At 43.2% G+C, this 20,681-nt stretch overlaps 2 protein-coding genes across 5 annotated transcripts in view; one reads left to right on the top strand and one right to left on the bottom strand.

The window, feature by feature from the left end:
- Positions 1-20,681, top strand: part of LOC117944002 (low-density lipoprotein receptor-related protein 1-like) — an 87,000-nt gene that overhangs the window by 47,875 nt on the left and 18,444 nt on the right. For all 4 annotated transcript variants that reach the window (XM_034870501.1, XM_034870499.1, XM_034870502.1 and 1 more), the window contains exons 14-42: positions 152-341; positions 470-595; positions 1,180-1,320; positions 1,663-1,788; positions 1,891-2,007; positions 2,104-2,184; positions 3,188-3,355; positions 4,642-4,824; positions 4,909-5,106; positions 5,258-5,503; positions 6,426-6,623; positions 8,028-8,232; positions 8,457-8,621; positions 8,737-8,981; positions 9,205-9,336; positions 10,253-10,480; positions 11,090-11,264; positions 13,264-13,358; positions 13,510-13,659; positions 13,859-13,999; positions 14,161-14,286; positions 14,425-14,556; positions 14,678-14,812; positions 15,163-15,292; positions 15,474-15,600; positions 15,712-15,863; positions 15,989-16,113; positions 16,281-16,655; positions 20,418-20,607. In XM_034870501.1, coding sequence (XP_034726392.1) covers positions 152-341; positions 470-595; positions 1,180-1,320; positions 1,663-1,788; positions 1,891-2,007; positions 2,104-2,184; positions 3,188-3,355; positions 4,642-4,824; positions 4,909-5,106; positions 5,258-5,503; positions 6,426-6,623; positions 8,028-8,232; positions 8,457-8,621; positions 8,737-8,981; positions 9,205-9,336; positions 10,253-10,480; positions 11,090-11,264; positions 13,264-13,358; positions 13,510-13,659; positions 13,859-13,999; positions 14,161-14,286; positions 14,425-14,556; positions 14,678-14,812; positions 15,163-15,292; positions 15,474-15,600; positions 15,712-15,863; positions 15,989-16,113; positions 16,281-16,655; positions 20,418-20,607 — 4,802 coding nt within the window. The remainder of the gene's footprint in view (positions 1-151; positions 342-469; positions 596-1,179; positions 1,321-1,662; positions 1,789-1,890; positions 2,008-2,103; positions 2,185-3,187; positions 3,356-4,641; positions 4,825-4,908; positions 5,107-5,257; positions 5,504-6,425; positions 6,624-8,027; positions 8,233-8,456; positions 8,622-8,736; positions 8,982-9,204; positions 9,337-10,252; positions 10,481-11,089; positions 11,265-13,263; positions 13,359-13,509; positions 13,660-13,858; positions 14,000-14,160; positions 14,287-14,424; positions 14,557-14,677; positions 14,813-15,162; positions 15,293-15,473; positions 15,601-15,711; positions 15,864-15,988; positions 16,114-16,280; positions 16,656-20,417; positions 20,608-20,681) is intronic.
- Positions 16,836-18,483, bottom strand: LOC117944004 (delta-type opioid receptor). Its single transcript, XM_034870504.1, has one exon. It carries the CDS (start codon positions 18,370-18,372, stop codon positions 17,332-17,334), a length of 1,041 nt encoding a protein of 346 aa, XP_034726395.1. The 5' UTR covers positions 18,373-18,483; the 3' UTR covers positions 16,836-17,331.

Here is a 20,681-nt window from a genome sequence, read left to right as displayed (position 1 = left end):
TGTGTGTGTGTGTGTGTGTGTGTGTGTGTGTGTATATATATATATATATATATATATATATATATATATATATAAAAATATATATATATATAAAAATATAATTTTTTTTTTTAGTTTACTTGCCATTTTATTGCTTTTCTCATGTCCCTAGACGGTGTATGAAGGTCAGGAACTGAGCCACGCCTTTGGTCTGTGCCACTATAAACACTTTTTGTTCTGGAACGAGTATCGTAGTGGCAGCATTTACAAGTTGGACACCAGCACTGGCACCACCACGCTGCTGCGCAATGAGAGACCACCCATCTTTGAAATCCGCATGTACGATGCTCAGCAGCAGCAAGGTACTTGGAAATTTCTATCCATCTATGTTAATCTAGAAATGATGATTGTCGAAAGACAGTACACGAGGCATAATTGGTGCTATTCTGTGTTAACCCTTATCTACACATTTATGTTCATCAATCCACAGGCTCTAATGTGTGTCGTGTGTACAATGGCGGCTGCACCAGTCTGTGTCTGGCTATACCCGGAGGAAGGCAGTGTGCCTGTGCAGAAGACCAAATATTAGACCCAGCTGACAACACCAGCTGCAAAGGTAAATTCAAACATGAATGTTTTGTTTATGCATTGGAGACCAAAGAGTATTTCTCATGGCACTAATTTAGCTCCATTACACATATAAGGTTTTATTTCCAGTATGTTGGACATGATGACTCAAGCTGTGTGACTCAGACAGTGTGTTTTTTTAGAACTGCTTGACAAAAATACTTGAACAAATGCAGACATACAGGGGGTGGCAACAATTTAATGCAGTCCAATATACATTCTGCAATAAATTTGGTCTTTTTTAAGCCTAGACTATTGAAGTTCCTGGTATATTCCTTGATGTTTTTTAAATCAAATGTAATCATTGCAGCACTGTATATTGTAAGTGTTGCTGTAACTTTGTCCACCCCATTTATTGGGGACAAATTACATTGCAATAGGTAGCCAGCTCACCTTCAGTCTACTATGGGTGCGGTGGATTTTGACTGATGGATTTCTACATTTCTTTTAATGAAATTTTTCACTAATCACCTCAGTTTTTGGGTCCTTCAAAACTGTTGCGTTCATGTCCTCAATGTCCTCGTTTTTCACATTCCTTTTATTCCTCCTTTTCTTCAACTATTCCTTCTTCAGCCAACCCATCTTACGTACCCCCTCCTCAGTGCCAGGCTGGGGAGTTTGCTTGTAAGAACAACCGCTGCATACAGGAGCGCTGGAAGTGTGATGGAGACAACGACTGCCTGGACAACAGCGACGAGGCTCCTGAGCTGTGCCGTGAGTCTTTGCCGCGCACACACACGCACACACACGCACACACACAAACACACACACACACACACACGCGCACACACACACACACATCTAACATGGTTTTGAAACACCCACCCCTCCTGTTGGTACTGACTCAGATGACCTCCAGCTGTCTGAATTTGACAGTCTGGTAATGGTAGAATGAAAGGACTCTGAATCTTGTGATTGTGTGTTTATGTGTGCTAATCTTGTGTGTATTGGTACTAATCTTGTGTATATGGGACTACACTATATACTGTATCTCTCCACATGGCTTCTCATTTTTCTCTGTTTTTCTCCTTCTTCTTCATGCTTTCTTCTCTCCAGACCAGCACACCTGCCCCACAGACAGATTTAAGTGCAAGAACAACCGCTGCATCCCTTTGCGTTGGCTGTGTGATGGGGACAATGACTGCGGGAATGACGAGGACGAATCCAACACCACCTGCTCAGGTACACAAACAAGCATACTCCATATCAAAATCTGCCAGTTCTTTTTTTGTTTTTGTTTTTATTGTTCACAAGGAAAATGAACTCCACTGTGTTTTCTGTTAGCTCGTACCTGCCCGCCTAATCAGTACTCGTGTGCCAGTGGGCGCTGCATCCCTATTTCCTGGACATGTGACCTGGACGATGACTGCGGTGATCGGTCAGATGAACCTGCTTCCTGTGGTTGGTCTTCTTCAGTGGTTTGGTCTATAGTTGGAGGATGATTTCTAACTGTTTGTAGATGTTGTTTATGTGTATAAACTCTACTTTTGTCCACAGCATACCCCACATGTTTCCCCCTCACGCAGTTCACCTGCAACAACGGACGCTGCATCAACATAAACTGGCGCTGCGATAATGGTTAGTGTCATTTTTTATCTCTCTCCTCCCCTTCTCTTAGATGTGCCTGTTTACAGTGGCAACTCTTCGCTTTCCTTTGTCACAAGTTTGCTGTGCATGTTTCGCCACCACCATCATATCGGCTCACACTCTTCTTTTTTTCACCTTGTACGTTTGTGTTTTTACCTTTTCTGTTTCTTCCGTCTTTAGTTGTACTGTGTTGTTGGTTTTGTTGTTCTGTGTTGTGCTCTTCGCCCACTCTGCTGTCTTCCATTGGTTCTGTCTTTCAGAAAAGGATTGTGGGGACGGCTCTGATGAGTTGAATTGTCCAAACCTGACCGGTTAGTGCATAGATCAACATGCACCACAACAGCCATGATGCTAGCCTACTGTAGTTCTAGGACTGGCCAAGCTGGCTCAGAAACAGTTTGGACTGCTTTTCTGCTAATTGAACATGGCCACAAGCTGAGGCCAATACTGCTGCCTTTCATATACTGTAGTCTTCTGCACACAGGTTGGAAGCTAAATTAGATTCAATGTGTTGTCAACGCAATACAATTATTAATGTAGTTGTTGTTAGCCATTCAATTAATAAAACTCACTTTAATTTGATATATATTTAATAGATGCCAGTTTGAATGATAAAAAGGTATTTTAAGCAGAGAATAAATTACTATGAAATTAACTGTTGTAAAAGGCACTAAAGGTTATAGATTAGTATGGGTATAAAAGTGCTTATGATGCTCTGCTGCCAAGCTCAATGTATCAGCGCTTGGTACATTTCCTGGTGGTGCATGGTCTGATCTATGCAGTTTCTGTCATTATTTACTCTCTCATCTATCATGTTCATGTTAATTTGTTGTCCATTGTTTTCACTGTCAGTGTGTTAATTGTGAAAAAAGAAAAGTGAGGACTTTCTGCATATATTTTTATATATATATATTTATATATTGTTTTACTTTGAGGCAGTGGGCGCCTCATGATGTGAGAGGGTGGGTGTTGTTTGACGGTGTTTGTTTTTCAGATAACGACTGCGGGGACAACAGCGATGAGGCAGGCTGTAGTCACTCCTGCTCCATCGCTCAGTTCAAGTGTAACAGCGGCCGCTGCATCCCAGATTACTGGACCTGTGATGGAGATAATGACTGCGGGGACTACAGCGACGAGACACATGCAAACTGCACAAATCAGGGTCAGTGTCTTAACCTGCCGATCAGGTGGGACAGTTAAGAAACTCATCACAGCAGCAGATTATTATATTTAGGAAATAGCACAGAAGGATTTATAAGAAATGTTTATAGGCCACCATGCTTACAACTATGCTTTCCAATAGCCAAGCAACTTTTTTTGGTCTTTTCCTATGGCATTATGTCACGAGACATGTTTTCTACAAAAAAAAACATGTCTTTATACTAATTAGTCTTTGGGCAGTCATGTTTTCAGCCTGCACCTGCTCTCAAAGAATGTTGGTTTTGTGTTGGTGTTGACTTCCCAACCTTGTTCATATAGAACACCTGCAGGAGGATGCCAAACACTGTAATTAAAGCAACTGACATAACTTAAATATGTATAAAATCTATAAACAGACCATACCTGGTATAGGTTTATAGTGCATCCAGTCAATTTCTCATCTCAGTTGCAGTTATTTGTGGCAAGATTAGATGATCATAAATATGAGTTGCTGCGGCTGATAGGACTGACCACAATCGTTTTACCAGCTTCTAACACACACACACTAATAATGAATAATAATGGATTTCTTCTGATCCCAATCTGTTTCAAAGTGCGCATTGGGTTTGCTATTCACACCTGAACATAAAAAATGCCTGAAGAACCTGAACATGATGCAATAAGTACTCTGCAACTTGATTCAAGAAAACTTGGCCCCAACGCTGATGTAACACGCATTATTCACAAACATATAGCCACTGGTTGTTTTTTTAAACAGGATTTGTGAAAAACAGCTGTGAAAGGCTGCTTTTATTATTATGGATGGATGGTTGCATCTCTGCACTGTTATATCATTCATTCCCTGATGTGCACTAGGCACTAAAAACATTACTAGTACTTACATTTTAGTCAGTAGATGTAATAGTTCCCTGGCCCCTATTAGTCACACAGGCACCAATCTATTGGGTACCACAACTGGCACCTAATAACTCTCAGTAGTCTTTTAGCGAGTGATATAATATCTGTAAAGATGTACCTACTTATAATGATCTAGTTGTTATTATGCTTGTGCTGTTAAGAGCAACATTGAAACAATAACAAAAATGACAAACTGGCAGCTGGTGTGTATGACTAAAAACAGTGACCCTCTGAATGCATACTTGAATCTGTTCAGTCTTTCCCATTGCTAAAACGTGTTGCCGTCCAGATTTCCAACAGACAGCTCATAAGTTTTTGTTTTCACAGTCTTTTGATACTGAACATTGTATCTGCACAAGGCTGTGCCTCATGACGTCTTTTTCTCCACAGCCACTCGTCCCCCTGGAGGTTGTCATACAGATGAGTTCCAGTGTCGGATGGACGGCCTGTGCATCCCTCTGCGTTGGCGTTGTGATGGGGACACTGACTGCATGGACCTGAGCGACGAGAAGAACTGTGAGGGCGTCACACACATGTGCGATCCAGCTGTCAAGTTCGGTTGCAGGGACTCTGGTGAGGATAGTACGCTTTAAACTAATGGGAAGTATCTAAAATCAGATTGAGTCATTTTAAAGTAACTTTGCCTACTGTCCACAGCACGCTGTATAAGCAAAGCCTGGGTGTGCGACGGCGACAGCGACTGTGAGGACAACTCCGACGAGGACAACTGTGAGGCGCTGGTGTGTAAGCTCTCTCACCATGTGTGTGCCAATGACTCCACCATCTGCCTGCCTGCTGAAAAACTTTGCGATGGCACCGATGACTGCCCAGATGGCTCTGATGAAAAACTCTGCGGTAAGAGACAACGGTGCCCAGGCTGTGTTTCAGAACAGGGAACGCCACAACAGCGAGTAAAACTACATTGTAAATCATGTCTTCAGGGGTAAAGTAAAAGTTATGTGTAGCTACACAGTACCTTATCTGATTTTTCTTCTCTGTTTTACAGACCTGTGTTCACTGGATAATGGCGACTGCAGCCATAACTGCACAGTGGCCCCTGGTGAGGGGGTGATCTGTTCTTGTCCACTGGGCATGGAGTTAGGGCTTAACAACAAGACCTGTCAAATCCAGAGCTTCTGTGCCAAACACCTTAAGTGCAGCCAACGCTGCGAGCAGGACAAGTTCAGTGTGAAATGTTCTTGTTATGAGGGCTGGGAATTGGAGCCTGACATGGAGAACTGCAAAAGCACAGGTAAGGGTGTAAGGCCGTGGAAACAGTATAAGAGGGGGAGATGGTGGGTGTGGGGGGCCAGGGGAAAACAAGACAGACATTAGTGAAGAATTTCAACATTTGATTGATGGTAGCCGGACAGTAAGCTAGAGAAGTGACAACATTCTGGGCTTTGTCAGAGTTGAAGAAGCGGTGTGGGTTTGGGATCAACCAAAGGAGAGGCCGCTCAGGCAGGAAACTGTGGTTAGAGAGGACGCAGTATGCCAAAATGTGATACTCCTTTGGACGACTGACAAAGCACTGGAGACAGAAAGAGGAAGAGCTTAAATGCTGTCCACAGTATATAAGTATATGAGTATATAACTAAGAAAACATAAAAAAGATTGGTTAGGCATTTTCTAGCTGTCACTGTTATTTTATGAAAAGAAAGAATCTGAAATATTATATGATATAGTGAAGAACAGACTTTGTGTTCAGTCATTAAAGACGTTAAAAAAAACGAAAACTGCCCAGTCACAGTAAATCAGCTTTGGATTTTATCATTTCTTTAATAAATGTGTTAAAGAATTTAGTCCTCTCTCCCTGCAGCTACTAGCCAATGAGGAAACGTAAATTTATGATTGTGCTCTTTCCCACCGGGTCTTAGAGACTAGCCACCAGCACCGTGTCATTCATCTGGCTGCCTGTTAGGTACAGATAACTCCTGTTTTATTTACATTTCCCAGGATTAGAGCCACTTTCAACACAGCCCCTCTGTCAAGTCACACACCACAGTGGAACATGGCTGTGATGTTTTCCATGCTGTGGAGCAGAGATGCTCTGCAGTACATTGAGTAACAATTAACGGTGACCAAGCAGAGGGTTTTAACCCTTTACCATCTGCTGAGTTTTTTTTTTTTTTTTTTTAAAGATTGACTGATCTTTTCTATTCATCTCCCCACAGATCCTTTCAAACCCTTTATCATTTTCTCAAACCGACACGAGATCCGACGCATTGATCTGAATAAAGGAGAGTTCAGTGTGTTGGTACCAGGCCTAAGGAACACCATTGCACTGGACTTTCATCTCAGCCAGAGCGCCCTCTATTGGACTGATGTGGTTGAGGACAAGATCTATCGTGGTAAACTGTCAGAGAATGGAGGTGAGAAATTTTCAACACAGTCAGTGTCCTTTAAATACTTTTTTTGTACCATTTAGGATAAATATACATTCATTTTTAAGGTTCACCTTCTGGAATTCTCCCAGAGCTTTCAGCCACATCACATGGTCTTCATCGTTGGATAGATATTGTATCAGTGCACGTCAGGGGATTTTCATTACATTTGATTAAGACAGCACCATTAGATAAAGTGAAGTTATTCAATGTTCTAAGCCAAAGTGTTGAGAGCAAGTTGGATTAGAGAGACTTTTATGAGTCATACAATATGGTATTGCATACTGGGGCCATATGATGTTGTTCTGTTACGGTAAACCATCTGTACTTATTGAAATTTCAGTTATATCTATTCAGTTGTGACAGTGCCCAGCTGGCAAGAATATTCAGTAAAATATGTAAGATTTCAGCATGTAAAGCTGCACAGTTAACGGTGTTTATATAACTTATTATGAGCAGAAGATCATATGTGGTTTCACAAAGGCCAGACCAGTCAGTCATGACCAGTGTGCATGGCAAAAATGGCCTTCTATCACTGCAGCAGCAATAATGAGCAAGCCATATGTACAAGTCAACATTTAAGTTGTGTGGCATTTATGTGTTTGTCTGTGCAAGTGGTTGTTGTGTGCCACTTTTACTTATCACGGCCAATAGGCTACATACAGTAAGTGTGTGTTCTGATTGCTCCAGACAGGATAGTGACTCATCTCCAATAATTAGACATGTCCCTCTGATTAGGCACCCTGTAGAAAATGAAAGGGATAGAAAGAGACTGGAAAATGTCTCTCTTTAGCCCTGCAAGGCTCCACATATTTTTTTTAACGTCCACTGTGTAATTCTAGTAGCACTCCCCCTGCTGAGCCACTACTGTATTTATTTATGTTTTAATTTATCGTGCTAACGTGTTTATCCCAAACAGCATCTTACTACTTGATTAAATAAATACAGTTTGTGATAAAATGCTAGCTTTGAGTCTAAATAGGTTGATTAAATTTACATAATTTGTAAATACTGAAGCAAAGCGTGTCAGTGCTTTGTGGTTATAGAGCAATCTGAAATGTTGCCAGTGGCAAATCTCAGCCTTCAAAGCCTTTATCCATACATATTGAAATACTGTGAGAATTCATTAAGAAACTTAAATGCCCCAGAGGAATGTTTATTCTATTGAGTTGTAAGATTTAATATAGATTCAGATTTCTCTGGCAGTTTTAAACTTAGATGGGTTTAAATTGTCAAGGATAACAACACAGTAAAGTTTACATTGCCATTGTAGTTCTCATTAGAAAAGGGAAAATGTAATCTTTCAGTCAGGTAAGACGTTTAAAAAAGACATACAATTCAAAACAAAACAAAACGTGCTGACCATTTGTACTTTTTTATCTATCCTCGTAGCTTTAACCAGCTTTGATGTGGTAATCCAGTATGGGCTTGCTACCCCTGAGGGTTTGGCAGTGGACTGGATAGCAGGAAACATTTACTGGGTGGAAAGCAACCTGGATCAGATAGAGGTGGCCAAGTTGGACGGCACCATGAGGACCACACTGCTGGCTGGGGAGGTGGAGCACCCTCGAGCTATCGCCCTAGATCCCCGGGATGGGTATGCTTACCGGAACATACCTCCTGCTGATATATATATATATATATATATATATATATATATATATATATATATATACACACACACACACACACACACACATTTAGGTTACCCACATTACTCTTATAACCATCACTACTAAATAGTAAAATGATACCATCCTGCAGCTGTTGCACCTTAATCTTTTAATAACTGCATGCCCATGCTGTGCCATGATGTTGCAGGATCCTCTTCTGGACCGATTGGGATGCCAGCTTGCCCAGGATTGAAGCTGCATCCATGAGTGGAGAAGGCAGGAAGACCATCCACAAGGAAACAGGCAATGGAGGCTGGCCAAATGGACTCACCGTAGATTATCTAGAGCGCCGCATCCTCTGGATCGATGCCAGGTTATAAATAGACATGAACACCCAAACAGACATAACACAAACCCCTTTATTTGATGTGCATGCGGTATATTTCAGTCATACCTGAAAATTAATTGACAAGTTGTGCTATATGCAGGTCTGACGCCATTTATTCAGCCAAGTATGATGGTTCTGGGCTGATTGAGGTTCTGAGGGGACATGAGTATCTATCGCATCCCTTTGCCGTCACTATGTATGGCGGAGAGGTGTACTGGACGGACTGGAGGACCAACACGCTGGCAAAAGCAAACAAGTGGACAGGAAGCAACGTCACTGTGGTACAGAGAACAAACACGCAACCTTTTGATCTTCAGGTGTACCATCCATCCAGACAGCCACAGGGTGAGAAACACACACATGAGCGTACACATGCTGTCGGCCTGCAGGTTTAAAATGGATTCTCAAAAAACGTTGATACAGCTACAGAAGCAACTAGTTTCTTTCTACTAGTTACAATTAGTATATACATTATGTGACTGACAACTCAATATTACACATGCTTATTTATTAGATGTTATTAGATGTTATGCTACATAAACTGTTTTTTTCACTCCCTTCTCTCTAGCTCCTAACCCATGTGTGGCTAAAGATGGCAAGGAGCCCTGCTCTCATCTATGTCTCATCAACTACAATCAGACGTTCTCTTGTGCTTGCCCTCACCTCATGAAGCTGGGCCTTGACAAACGCACTTGCTATGGTAAGCGGCTACACACGTACATAAATACAGTTACTGTAGAAAGCACGCTCTTTGATTCCTCTTTGAGCTAGTAGACTATTTTCCCCTCTGCTTGTCCTGTCAAGTTGAATGCTTGAATGCTACAGTGTAATCCCTATCCCTGCAGATTTGTTCATTCCATCTATGGGAGTGAGTGTGTGTGTGTGTGTGTGTGTGTGTGTGTGTGTGTGTAGGTTTGTTCATATGTGCGTGTGTGCATGTGTGTGTGTGTGAGAGAGAGGAAAGAACAATCTAGACTTTTTCACTTTGAGGTACATGTCAGCTTTAGAGCGCACTGAAGTGTCTGTCCGGGAAAAGTGAGAACGGGCCTGTTTATTTAGTGTGTGAGTTTAGTATTCAGGGCAGCACTTTCTATTATCTTCAGGGGTAATGGAATGGAGAGCCCCATTCCGTCGATGCAGGCATCAGCCTCATCCCTCCGCATCCACCTCCTACAGTTGTCTGGCCGATACAGCCTGCCACTGTCATTACTCTCCCCCTCTTTACGTCTCTATCCCTCTCTTCCTGTCCATCATTTTGGTTGCACACAGTTAAGAGATGATAGGACTGTTGAGACCAATGCAATTCTAACGTATCAGCACTGATTGAATTCACTCTCCCTGTCATGGCTGTGCTATTGAGTTAGCCAGCCAGACAGACACAATCATTAGAGTCAAAGATGCAATTGGATTAACTGTTTGTTCAAGTGGTGGGAATAATGTGAAGCTGCACCCATCCATGCTTCAACCACCTATCCCCAAAACTTTAGCATTAGTGTGCACTCACGCATTTGACTTTAGACCTGAAGCTGGATTTAACTCATGATTACCCCTAATTAAATGTTAAAGATTTTGAGAATTACTGAAGGGTGCATGTCAACATGTTTCACACCCTACAGAGTCTCGTCAGTTCCTGCTGTATGCTCGCCAGATTGAGATCAGAGGAGTGGACATCGACAACCCTTACTACAACTACATCATCTCCTTCACCGTGCCTGACATTGACAATGTGACTGTGGTGGACTATGACGCTCTGGAGCACCGTATCTACTGGTCAGACGTCCGCACCCAGACCATCAAGAGAGCTTTCATCAATGGCACTGGAGTTGAGACTGTGGTCTCTGCTGGTACGAAGGAGACAACATAATAGAATACATACCAGCTTTGATTTTTTTTGTTTCCTTCCATGAAGGCACTGTTCCTTGCAGTAAACGATGCCCTTGTAAGAAGAACGTGAGGAAAAAAACAAAAAGAAATGACCTTGATTTCAAATTGTTTTCCCTCACAGTTCTGTATTATCCATTTTCAGGTTTTTTCATCCGATTTGAGAAAGTTTAGCATTTTATTAAATACTTTAATACATTTGTTTTTTTTTAATTCAGACAAATCCATAAGTTCAGGTCTTATTTGGAGGGTAGTGTCTTTTGACTGGACATGTAGTTTTAGCCTCCTTTAGCATCTTTTTTCATGGTGACATCATGCTATGTGCAACCATCAATATGCGTATTTAAGACCCTTTTACATGGCTCTCAATTTCAAATGAGATAAAGTCTTCAACCACAGAGTCATCACAAAGTGAGGATTAATTATCCAGCTAGCTACATCTGATGAAATCTGTTAGTAACAGTAATTATTTCAGCAAACTAAATCAGTGGCTGTAGGTCGGAACAAAGAAGCATGCCTTGACTGAGAAGCTGATTAATGGCTCTGTATGTATGTTGCTTATCCTTTTTCAGATCTGCCCAACGCTCACGGCCTGGCAGTGGACTGGGTGTCCAGGAACCTGTTCTGGACCAGTTATGATGCCAATAAGAAACAGATCAATGTTGCCAGACTGGACGGCTCCTTCAAAAACGCTGTCATCCAGGGCCTGGACAAACCACACTGTCTAGTGCTGCATCCAATACTGGGGTTGGTCACACACACACACACACACACACACACACACACACACACACACACACACACACACAGTCGTGTCTGGCTATCTTTGTGGGGACCAGTCATTGACATAATGCATTCCCTAGCGGCTAGGGGATGCATTAGTAAGGGGCAGTAAGGAGCAGAGCAGAGGCTAGGGCCTAGCCCCTTACCCTAACCATAACCATCAAACCTAAATGCCTAACCTTATCCCTTTCCCTAACCCTAACCATAACCTAACTCTAACCCTACTCCTAAAACCAAGTCTTATTCCTCAAAAAGCCCTTTAACGTTATGGGGACCAGCATTTTGTCCCCACAAAGCTGGCAGGTCCCCATAAGTATACTGTATTCACAGTTTTTGGTCCCCACAAATGTAGCTAAACCTGGCCCACACAGACACACACACACTAAAGCAGTCACAGTTAGTCAAAATGAAGCTTTCAGAAATTGTTCAGACACCCTCTTGATTTTACCTTTAACCTACAACGCATACACACCAAAGTGTGCATGCACACAATCATGCACACTCAGGCAATGTCTGGCTGTCAGGCTCCCCTCTGTTTGCAGTCAGCGATGACAGGCCGAGTCATTTGCTATATATGATCGCTGACCTTTTGAATGTTTCTTCACTCAGGATGTGGTTGCATTTTTTCTCCACTCATGTCATCTTTCTCCTCCGTCGCTCTCTTTCCCCATCTTGCTCCATTTCTATATTTAATATAGCTTAGGCACTCAGATAGACTATCTATGAATTATTTACTGCCAGTGCCTCCGTCGCTTTCTGTCGCAATTTTTGTTCCAGTGTTTATCTTAACTTCCTGTCCAGTCCTGCCTTGTGTAACAAATGTCCATTTCTCTCCCAGTTTCCCCCTTGAAACCTCCTCCCCCTCAGCTCCCCAAACAGAGCCTGGCCTCGGCTTCTCCTCTTACCAGCAGAGCAGAGACGATCATCTGTATTTATATATTTAGTCCTGCAGGAATATGTGTGCTATTGAGTTTTTTAGGTGGATTAAGAAAGGATATTTTCTTAAGAAATGTCTCTGCCCCCTTGTGTTTTTTTGTGTACTCCTCCCTCTCTTTCGAAGACTTAGCCTACTTAACCAGGGGAATGTTTCTGATCTGAACATTGTTGGCATTGGGGAAAATGAGAAGCAGATGCTCGATCCACTTAATGGGGCTGTCTCCTCCTTCTGGCACACAAACACACTGCCCAGAATACATCCAGTGGCTGGGGGCAAAGAGAGTCGGTAGAGGGACAAACTCAAAATTGCATGTGTGTGTGAGCGTGCAAAAACATGAGAATGGGGGCGTTTAAATGCCACAGAAACTTTATTTAAAGATGTGTTGACAAACAAATGAAGGGTGTGGTGGATGTTGTGGTATTTAAAAGGAATTGAGGGGGGTGGAGAATAGGTACCCTTTAAACATAGATTACACACAGTCTAAACAGTGACACAGCATCACATTGTCCTGTATACACTACGTGCGTGTGTGGGTGTTAGTGAGGACTTTGACCAGTTTGAGGAGCAAGGGTCATTTTTCAGCTGCTGAATTGAATTGAATCTCTACAGCTATATTTCTTCTTCACCCAACCCAACTATGGCCACACATGTAAAAATAACCAAACGCAGCAACCCAACAATCAAGCAACAAAAGTTTGTCATAACAAACATCACGTGATAAAGCTTTAAAAGATTTTCAGCTGTTCCAATTTAGTTTCAAATCAATTTGGTTGTAGATGTGAGATGGATTTACTTGCGTAAAGTGCGACAGGAAGTGCAGACAGCAAATTGATTGCGTCAAATCACTTGTTAAACCTTTTTGTCAATAAAAAAAACCCTGCAATTTTGCCAGACACTGAGCAATGAGGTTTGTATTGTGAAGCTTGTGAGTGTTATTCTGTGGCCTATTGACTGCGTTTAGCGAACAAGTTAAATTAGGATGTACTGAAAATAAATCAAAGTTCTCTCTCTGCCTGCCTCTTTCAGGAAACTCTACTGGACAGATGGGGACAACATCAGCATAGCCAACACTGACGGCAGCAACCGCAGTGTCCTCTTCACCAGCCAGAAAGGCCCCGTCGGTGAGTGACATGTTCTGTAAATGTAAACAGAATGTAAATTGTAATTTATTTTATTGGGATCAATATGCAGTATGAAATAAAATAAATGAGAGAGAGCTAGACCTAGTGACAGAGCCAGTCATTAGACATCCGCTCTCTCTTTGTTTGCCAGGTCTCTCCATTGACTTTGATACTGAGCAGCTGTACTGGATCAGCTCGGGAAACAGCACCATCAACCGCTGTAATCTGGATGGCTCTAGACTGGAAGTTCTTGAGGGGGTAAAGGGCAAGCTGACCAAGGCTACTGCTCTCGCCATCATGGGTAAGTCTCCAGAAAATGCCTTGTCATTTTAGCCAGTGATGTACAGTAGCTCACCCCTGACATTAGATAACTTGACTGTGTGTGTTAAAGTGTACGTCTGTGCCTTTTGAAATGTTGCTCTGAGGTAGGTTGAGATAAAGGTTCTTTCGGTACTAGGTCTGAGAGTGTTGAGCCTCCTGTTGTGTGTCGTATCTTTTAGGAAACAAATTGTGGTGGGCGGACCAAGGAACTGACCAGATAGGAACCTGTGACAAGAAGGATGGTGGCAATTGGAAAGTCCTGAGGAATAGCACTTCCCCCATGATGCACATGAAAATCTACAATGAAACTGTGCAGAAAGGTGAATGGCTAGCAGCCATACGGCAGCTTTTATGACCTTGTCTTATTGAAGGTCTGTTTTGCTTGTTGCATGCCTGTTTATCTATGCCAAAGCACATCTATTTATGTCTCTGTAACCCCTCTTTGATTTTGTGTATTTGTTCTGTGCTTTTGTGTTCCCAGGCACCAATCTCTGCAGCAATAACAATGGAGACTGTTCCCAGCTGTGTCTCCCCACCTCCCCAAACACCAGAGCCTGCATGTGCACTGCAGGATACAGCCTGCGCACCGGGCAACAGTCTTGTGAAGGTATGGCATAATCACACACATAAGTTTTTCTGGATTTGCCAATTTTGCGTTCAAAAATTGATGAAAATGATATGACTATGTGATGCAACACAAGCTTTTCAAAGGCTCGACACATGGAATAATATTTTTTTGCTGTAGGTGTTGGCTCTTTCCTGCTGTACTCTGTGCATGAAGGCATACGTGGTATTCCTTTGGACCCATCAGACAAGTCTGATGCCTTGGTACCAGTCTCAGGCACATCCCTGGCTGTGGGCATAGATTTCCATGCCGGTAAGACTTTAGAACACATGTGCTAGATAAGGAAGGTATTTTGTTTCTTGTTGTTACTGTATAAGGGTACAGAAGGGTAAATATTTAGTCCCTCTCTATCGTGTTTCACTTGTTTTCACAGACAATGACACTATCTACTGGGTGGACATGGGCCTGAGCACCATTAGTAGGGCCAAGAGAGACCAGACCTGGAGAGAGGATGTGGTCACTAACGGCATTGGCAGGGTGGAGGGTATCGCTGTGGACTGGATAGCAGGTGAGAGACTCCTCAAACATGTACAAAAAACATAAATTGCGGAATTCAAGCAACATCTATCATACATACTGTACTAATAAACGGTTTCACTTTTGCTGTGAGTGTATCTATCGTCCTGGCACAAACTGTCTGTTTCCAAGAAGTAGGAAGGGAGATTAATTGAAAACAAGGGGGAGAACCCAATGTACTAACTGAAAAAAAGAAAGAAAGAGATACACAAAGAACAGACAGAGAACAAAAACAAGGAGATTCAGCTTTATTATTTCTTAGGTCATGGAAAGTCACTCTAAGTGTCAAAAAGGAGGTCAAACACAGCCGGAGCATCATTGTTTATCCTCAAACTCCTACAGGAAACATCTACTGGACGGACCAAGGCTTTGATGTGATCGAGGTGGCCAGACTGAACGGCTCTTTCCGCTATGTGGTGATCTCCCAGGGCCTGGACAAGCCTCGTGCCATCACTGTCCACCCTGCAAAAGGGTGAGAGGAAACAACACCCCAGTTATTAGTGTAGCTGTCTGTAGCTTCTGCTTCTGTCACCTCTGTCATTACTGATTACTGAGGAAGTTGTCTCTGTGCTTTGCTGTGTTTGCGTGTGTGTTTGCGTGTGTGTGTGTGTGTGTGTGTGTGTGTGTGTGTGTGTGTGTGTGTGTGTTTGTAGGTACCTGTTCTGGACAGAATGGGGCCAGTACCCCCGTATTGAGCGTTCTCGTCTGGATGGCTCTCAGAGGGCTGTCCTGGTCAACAACAGTATCAGCTGGCCCAACGGTATCTCTATTGACTATGAGGTGAAGTATAACAGACTATTCTTGCATTTATATCACTACGTTACAGTGCAGACAGACAGTTAATGCTGCATGACAACATTATCTCAACCATTTCTGTCTGTGTGCGTGTAGGAAAGTCTGCTGTACTGGTGTGATGCGAGGACAGACAAGATTGAGCGCATCAACCTAGAGACTGGAGAGAACAGGGAAGTGGTGCTGGCCAATAACAACATGGACATGTTCTCTGTGTCTGTGTTTGAGAGCTACATCTACTGGAGTGACAGGTCAGATACCCCCCCCCCCCTCCCCCACCTCCACACCATTTATCACTTACTTATGAGTGATATGCAGTCTTAATATTTTAGTCATCTACAAGCTTTGTTTTTGTTCTATTTGATTATCTAACCAGGACACATGCTAATGGCTCCATAAAGAGAGGCAGCAAGGACAACGCCACAGACTCTGTGTCTCTGAGGACTGGTATTGGAGTGCAACTCAAAGACATTAAGGTTTTCAACAGGGCCAGGCAGCAAGGTAAGCACTGGTTTATTTTATTATTGTAAAATACTGTATTATTCAAAGTTTTTTTATTTCAAACCAATCATTTATTTACTACTTCATGAATGTTACATATCATTTTTTGTGCAATTTCATGTTTAAATTTGACAAATTATTCAATTTTATTTCATATCTTTGTACAGGAACAAATGTGTGCAAAGACAAAAATGGCGGTTGCCAGCAGCTTTGTCTTTTCCGTGGCAACGGACAGCGGACATGTGCCTGTGCCCATGGCATGCTGGCTGAAGACGGCTGCACCTGCCGTGACTATGATGGCTACCTGCTTTACTCAGAGCGCACCATACTAAAGAGTGTCCACCTTTCAGATGAAAACAATCTGAATGCACCCATTAAGCCATTCGAGGACCCTGAGCACATGAAAAATGTGATTGCTCTCACTTTTGACTACAGAGGAGGTGGAGGAAAGGGAGCTAACCGTATCTTCTTTAGCGACATCCACTTTGGTAACATCCAGCAGATCAGTGATGACGGGTCTGACCGCAAGACTGTGGTAGAGAGTGAGTATTGCCACATCTTGTTTATGTTAACCTTTTTTTTTTTTTTTAAAACAGCCTTTTGTCTTTTAACAATCAACCTCCACCCAGCTTATGTCTCTGTTTATCTACAGTGTATTTCCCCTCCAAAAGTTGATGTTGGGCCTGTCATGCCCCAGTGGGAAATCTTCTGGCGATAAATAAAAACATTCCCAATGATCTAAACACAACAAGGAAGCTATTTTGAAGTTGTAGCCAAACTGGAAACAAAAGGAAAGCTTTGAGAACAAAGTACAAGAATTAACCTTATCTCAGCACAACAAAACACAGGTGCACGTTAATGTTTTACCAAAGTGCCTTTACTGTTATCTGTACAAGAAATGCATGATTCAGGATTGTTCTGTCCCTGTCAAGCAGCACCTCCCAGCACTTGATCTTCTTGTACAATATCCAGGCTACCAGTTAGTGTTGTTAAGAGGCACAAGTGCAGGTTGCCTCCGCTTATGAGTGCTGTCTTGTTAAGTAGACTTTCCTTGTGAGGGTAATGACTGTGTTGCTTTTTTCATGCAAGTCTTTCAGCAAAGCAACTCAGCTTAGTGGTAATAGTTTTATTGTATCTCCCAGTAGTCAGCATTTGCCCAGTGTTTGTGTATCAGGTGTTAAGTTACAGTATACTGTTTCAAACTAGTTGTTGATACTGTCAGGCAGCAGCCATAGCCACACCATCACTTGCTCTTTGCCCTCTCCTCTTGAACAGCCTCAGTAGGTCTTGTCGGAACTTTTGGGACATTAGTACGTAGAGTATGGGGTTCATCACCGTAGAAGATGTCGCCATGACACGTGAAAATACGCCAAAGGGGCCATAACGAGGTGAGGCGCCAGTAGCCCCTGTGATGTTATCGGCCAATAAGGCGAGTGTCAGGCCGTAGGACGGCAACCAGCACAAGGTAAAAGCCAGCACCAGCATGGCTGACGTCTGGGTTACTCTGCTCTGGTAGCGCTCTACTTGGGGGGCCCTACCAGCATGCTGCCTCCCCCACAGGAACATGTAGATGCTGCCATATGCCACTGCAATGGTGACAAGTGGAAGCAAGAAGGACACGAGGAAGTGAAACAATCCATAGATGAGTTGGTCTCGGTGGGACAGGAAAGCAAAACAAGCAAGGCCATCAGGGGCTCGCTGTGGGGTTCCTACAAAGCGAAAAACCAGCTGGGGGGTAGCCAGGCAGCAGGCAGGGATCCAAAGGAGCGCAGCAGCTAGAGACACCCGGCTAGGGGAGAGGAGGCTATAGGCTCTGGCCGGCTTCACCACAGTCAGATAGCGAGACACAGCCAGTGTGGCCAGTGTGTAGGCACTGGCTGAGGAGCAGGCTGATCCCAAGAAGCTCAACAGACGACACATGACGTCTCCAAACGGCCATCGCTGCATGACTATGGCAACAGTGTGGAAGGGAAGTATGGAGAGCAAAAGCAGGTCTGCGACGCTCAGAGCCATCAGGAGGACATCGGTTCCAGTGCCGGTTGTGGAGCTTTGAGGGGAATATCCAATGCGTCCAATGCGTCCCACCCCACTTCTCCGCCTCCCACAGAGGATCACCATCACCATGGTGTGCCCACTAACTCCCATCACCAGAATCAGAACATCCAATATCGGGACCAGGACTTGCTCCACATTGCGCAGCTCAGTGTCACTGCCATTCCCCATCACACCCTCTGAACCTGTAGAGTTCGGCAGCGGCATTCTGTCTTCAGTTATGGAGATGTTGCACTGCCACTGTTGGCTTTAGGTTGGGTCAGTTATTCCAAGCTGGTCATAAAACTACTGATAATAAATGTAGGAATGATTACTCATGCTCTGTACTGATTTCCAATAACTTCCCTAAAGGTTGATACCTGGATATGAATGTTTAATAAATGAATAATTACATACACACATATAACATACATCCATGTCCCATCTAACATTGTGAATATGTGAATCAAGCCAGTCTAGACCTTGCAATCCACTCCACCTCTAATTTGCTTGGGGCAGTAAATTCTGTGAAATAACCTCTGACTTCTCCATTGAAGTCAAGACACTCCTGATTTCTTAGGCGCTGGGGTTTCCTTCCATATCTTGTTAAGAGCAGTTCAAGTATTGAGAGCAAATGCCATAGATTGTGTTACCTCAGAGCAGGCGGCTTTCCTCATGACATCTCAATCACACCCGTACTAAGCAGTCCACAATCAGCCTAACTCTTACCTCCATCAAACTGATCTCCTGAGACAATTCAAGCAAAGGAGGAAACGAGAGGTGAATAGCTCAACAGTAAAAGAGGATGAAGCAGAGTAAACGGCAGGTGAACTCTGGACTGATTGTCATAGAGCAGGCGAGAGATGGGCTGGCTTACTCTCTGTGGGAGGGCCTAATGAGGCCAAACACATTTTTTCCCAGGGTCCATTGTTTCTTTTCATTTTCTGAAAGGATTTTTTATCTTTGCTGTTGTGCCTGCACACCCATATATAAAATATGGTACATACAGAGACAGAGTGAAATAGTGTTTTCCTTCAGAAATCAGGGTAATTATTGACTGTCACTCTGAAAGCAAACATGAACTGCTATCACATTTACTGCAGATAACTGCAATAAAGAACTATTAGGGTCAGTATAAATACCTGAGCTCAATTGAGCTCATCTGTAGTTGTAATCAAGTGTAAATGTACAGGTTCCCAGATAGGCTTGGTCCATCAATTGGAAGAAAAACAGAACTAAAAAGCAAGAATTTGAGTAGAGAGTGCTGTAGGCTGCAGATTTACAATTCATTAACAGCACTAAGGAAAGAGGAAATAGGGGTGAATGGATTTCATGTTGCTCCTCATCGATTTCTGGGGCATTGATTTATGAGCATGAGAAGCAGAGAGGAGTTGTTTTTGCATTGCATGCCTTTGTCTCCTCACATGAGGCAGCCACATTTTGATTCATGTCTGCTGCTTTGCACTGGAGATGTTGAGGTGTAGTGTTAAGTGTCCCACCTGGTGGTGAACCTTACTGATGCTCTGGCTCGAGCTGATAGATTGAGATCACACCCAGTCCTGGAAAAAGCAGCTGTAATCATTAGACCCTCACTGTTCCATTTCAGTATCATTAACAAGAAGGTGACCATTACCAATTATTTGGCATTGGAGGGATCTGATGTGTGGGTGTTTTCAAATTTACTCTTGCTGAAGTTAGGATTGTGTGTGTGCGTGCGTGTGTGTGCGTCTGCGCAAATATATTGTTTCTCACCAGCAGAGCAGCTGTTCTCTGTCTGCCATTGCAGAACTTTGTGCTCCTCCATCTTGGCTGCTCTTACCAGTCCTCTGGCCTCTGGGCCGGCGAGGAGCTCATAACCTCTTACTCATTTCAAGGCTGTGGAGCAGAAAAAACAACTTTTTACGTCTCATCTGTTGATGAGGTAGTGCGATGGAAAGTAATAAGCTAGGCGGGACCTGTTATTGTGACCTTTTTAGTGAGCTATTTGTTGGATAAAATCCCTGAATCACACTGTGTTCTTGGTCATTATTACCAAGCTGTCATGTCCATAGCCCTGACTCTGGGCTGCCCTGCAGCAGTCTGCCAGCACTCAACTGCTGCCAGACAGTCCACATTAGGCCTTTTAACACAGAACTGGGATTGACCTGCTTCTTTTCCTTACCCTCTTTTCTCTTTGGTTGTCTCCCATCTATGTGGTTTGCTTTATTTTCCTCTTCCCATTGTTCTCTGTGTTTATTTCCCTCTCTTCTCTCTATTCCTATATTCTGATTTAGATGTCGGCTCAGTGGAGGGATTGGCATACCATAGGGGATGGGATATGCTGTACTGGACCAGCTATACTACTTCAACCATCACCCGCCACACCGTGGATCAGAGACGCTGGGGTGCCGTTGACAGGCACACTGTGGTCAGCATGTCTGGAGATGACCACCCCAGAGCCTTTGTTCTTGATGAGTGTCAGAGGTTAGAACTAACACATTCATTCACATCCCACCTTTTTCAATTCAAAACTATTTCTCAATTAGGTAAGAAACATT

This window comes from Etheostoma cragini, chromosome 4 (genome assembly GCF_013103735.1).
Source record: "Etheostoma cragini isolate CJK2018 chromosome 4, CSU_Ecrag_1.0, whole genome shotgun sequence".
Classification (NCBI taxonomy): Eukaryota; Metazoa; Chordata; class Actinopteri; order Perciformes; family Percidae; genus Etheostoma; species Etheostoma cragini.
The sequence above is the reverse complement of the archived record's forward strand: the minus strand, read 5'-3'. Positions and strand labels throughout refer to the sequence as shown.

Coding starts and splice junctions, on each gene's coding strand:
- LOC117944004 (XM_034870504.1), bottom strand. CDS start 18,372: ATGCCGCTGCCGAACTCTACAGGTTCAGAGGGTGTGATGGGGAATGGC.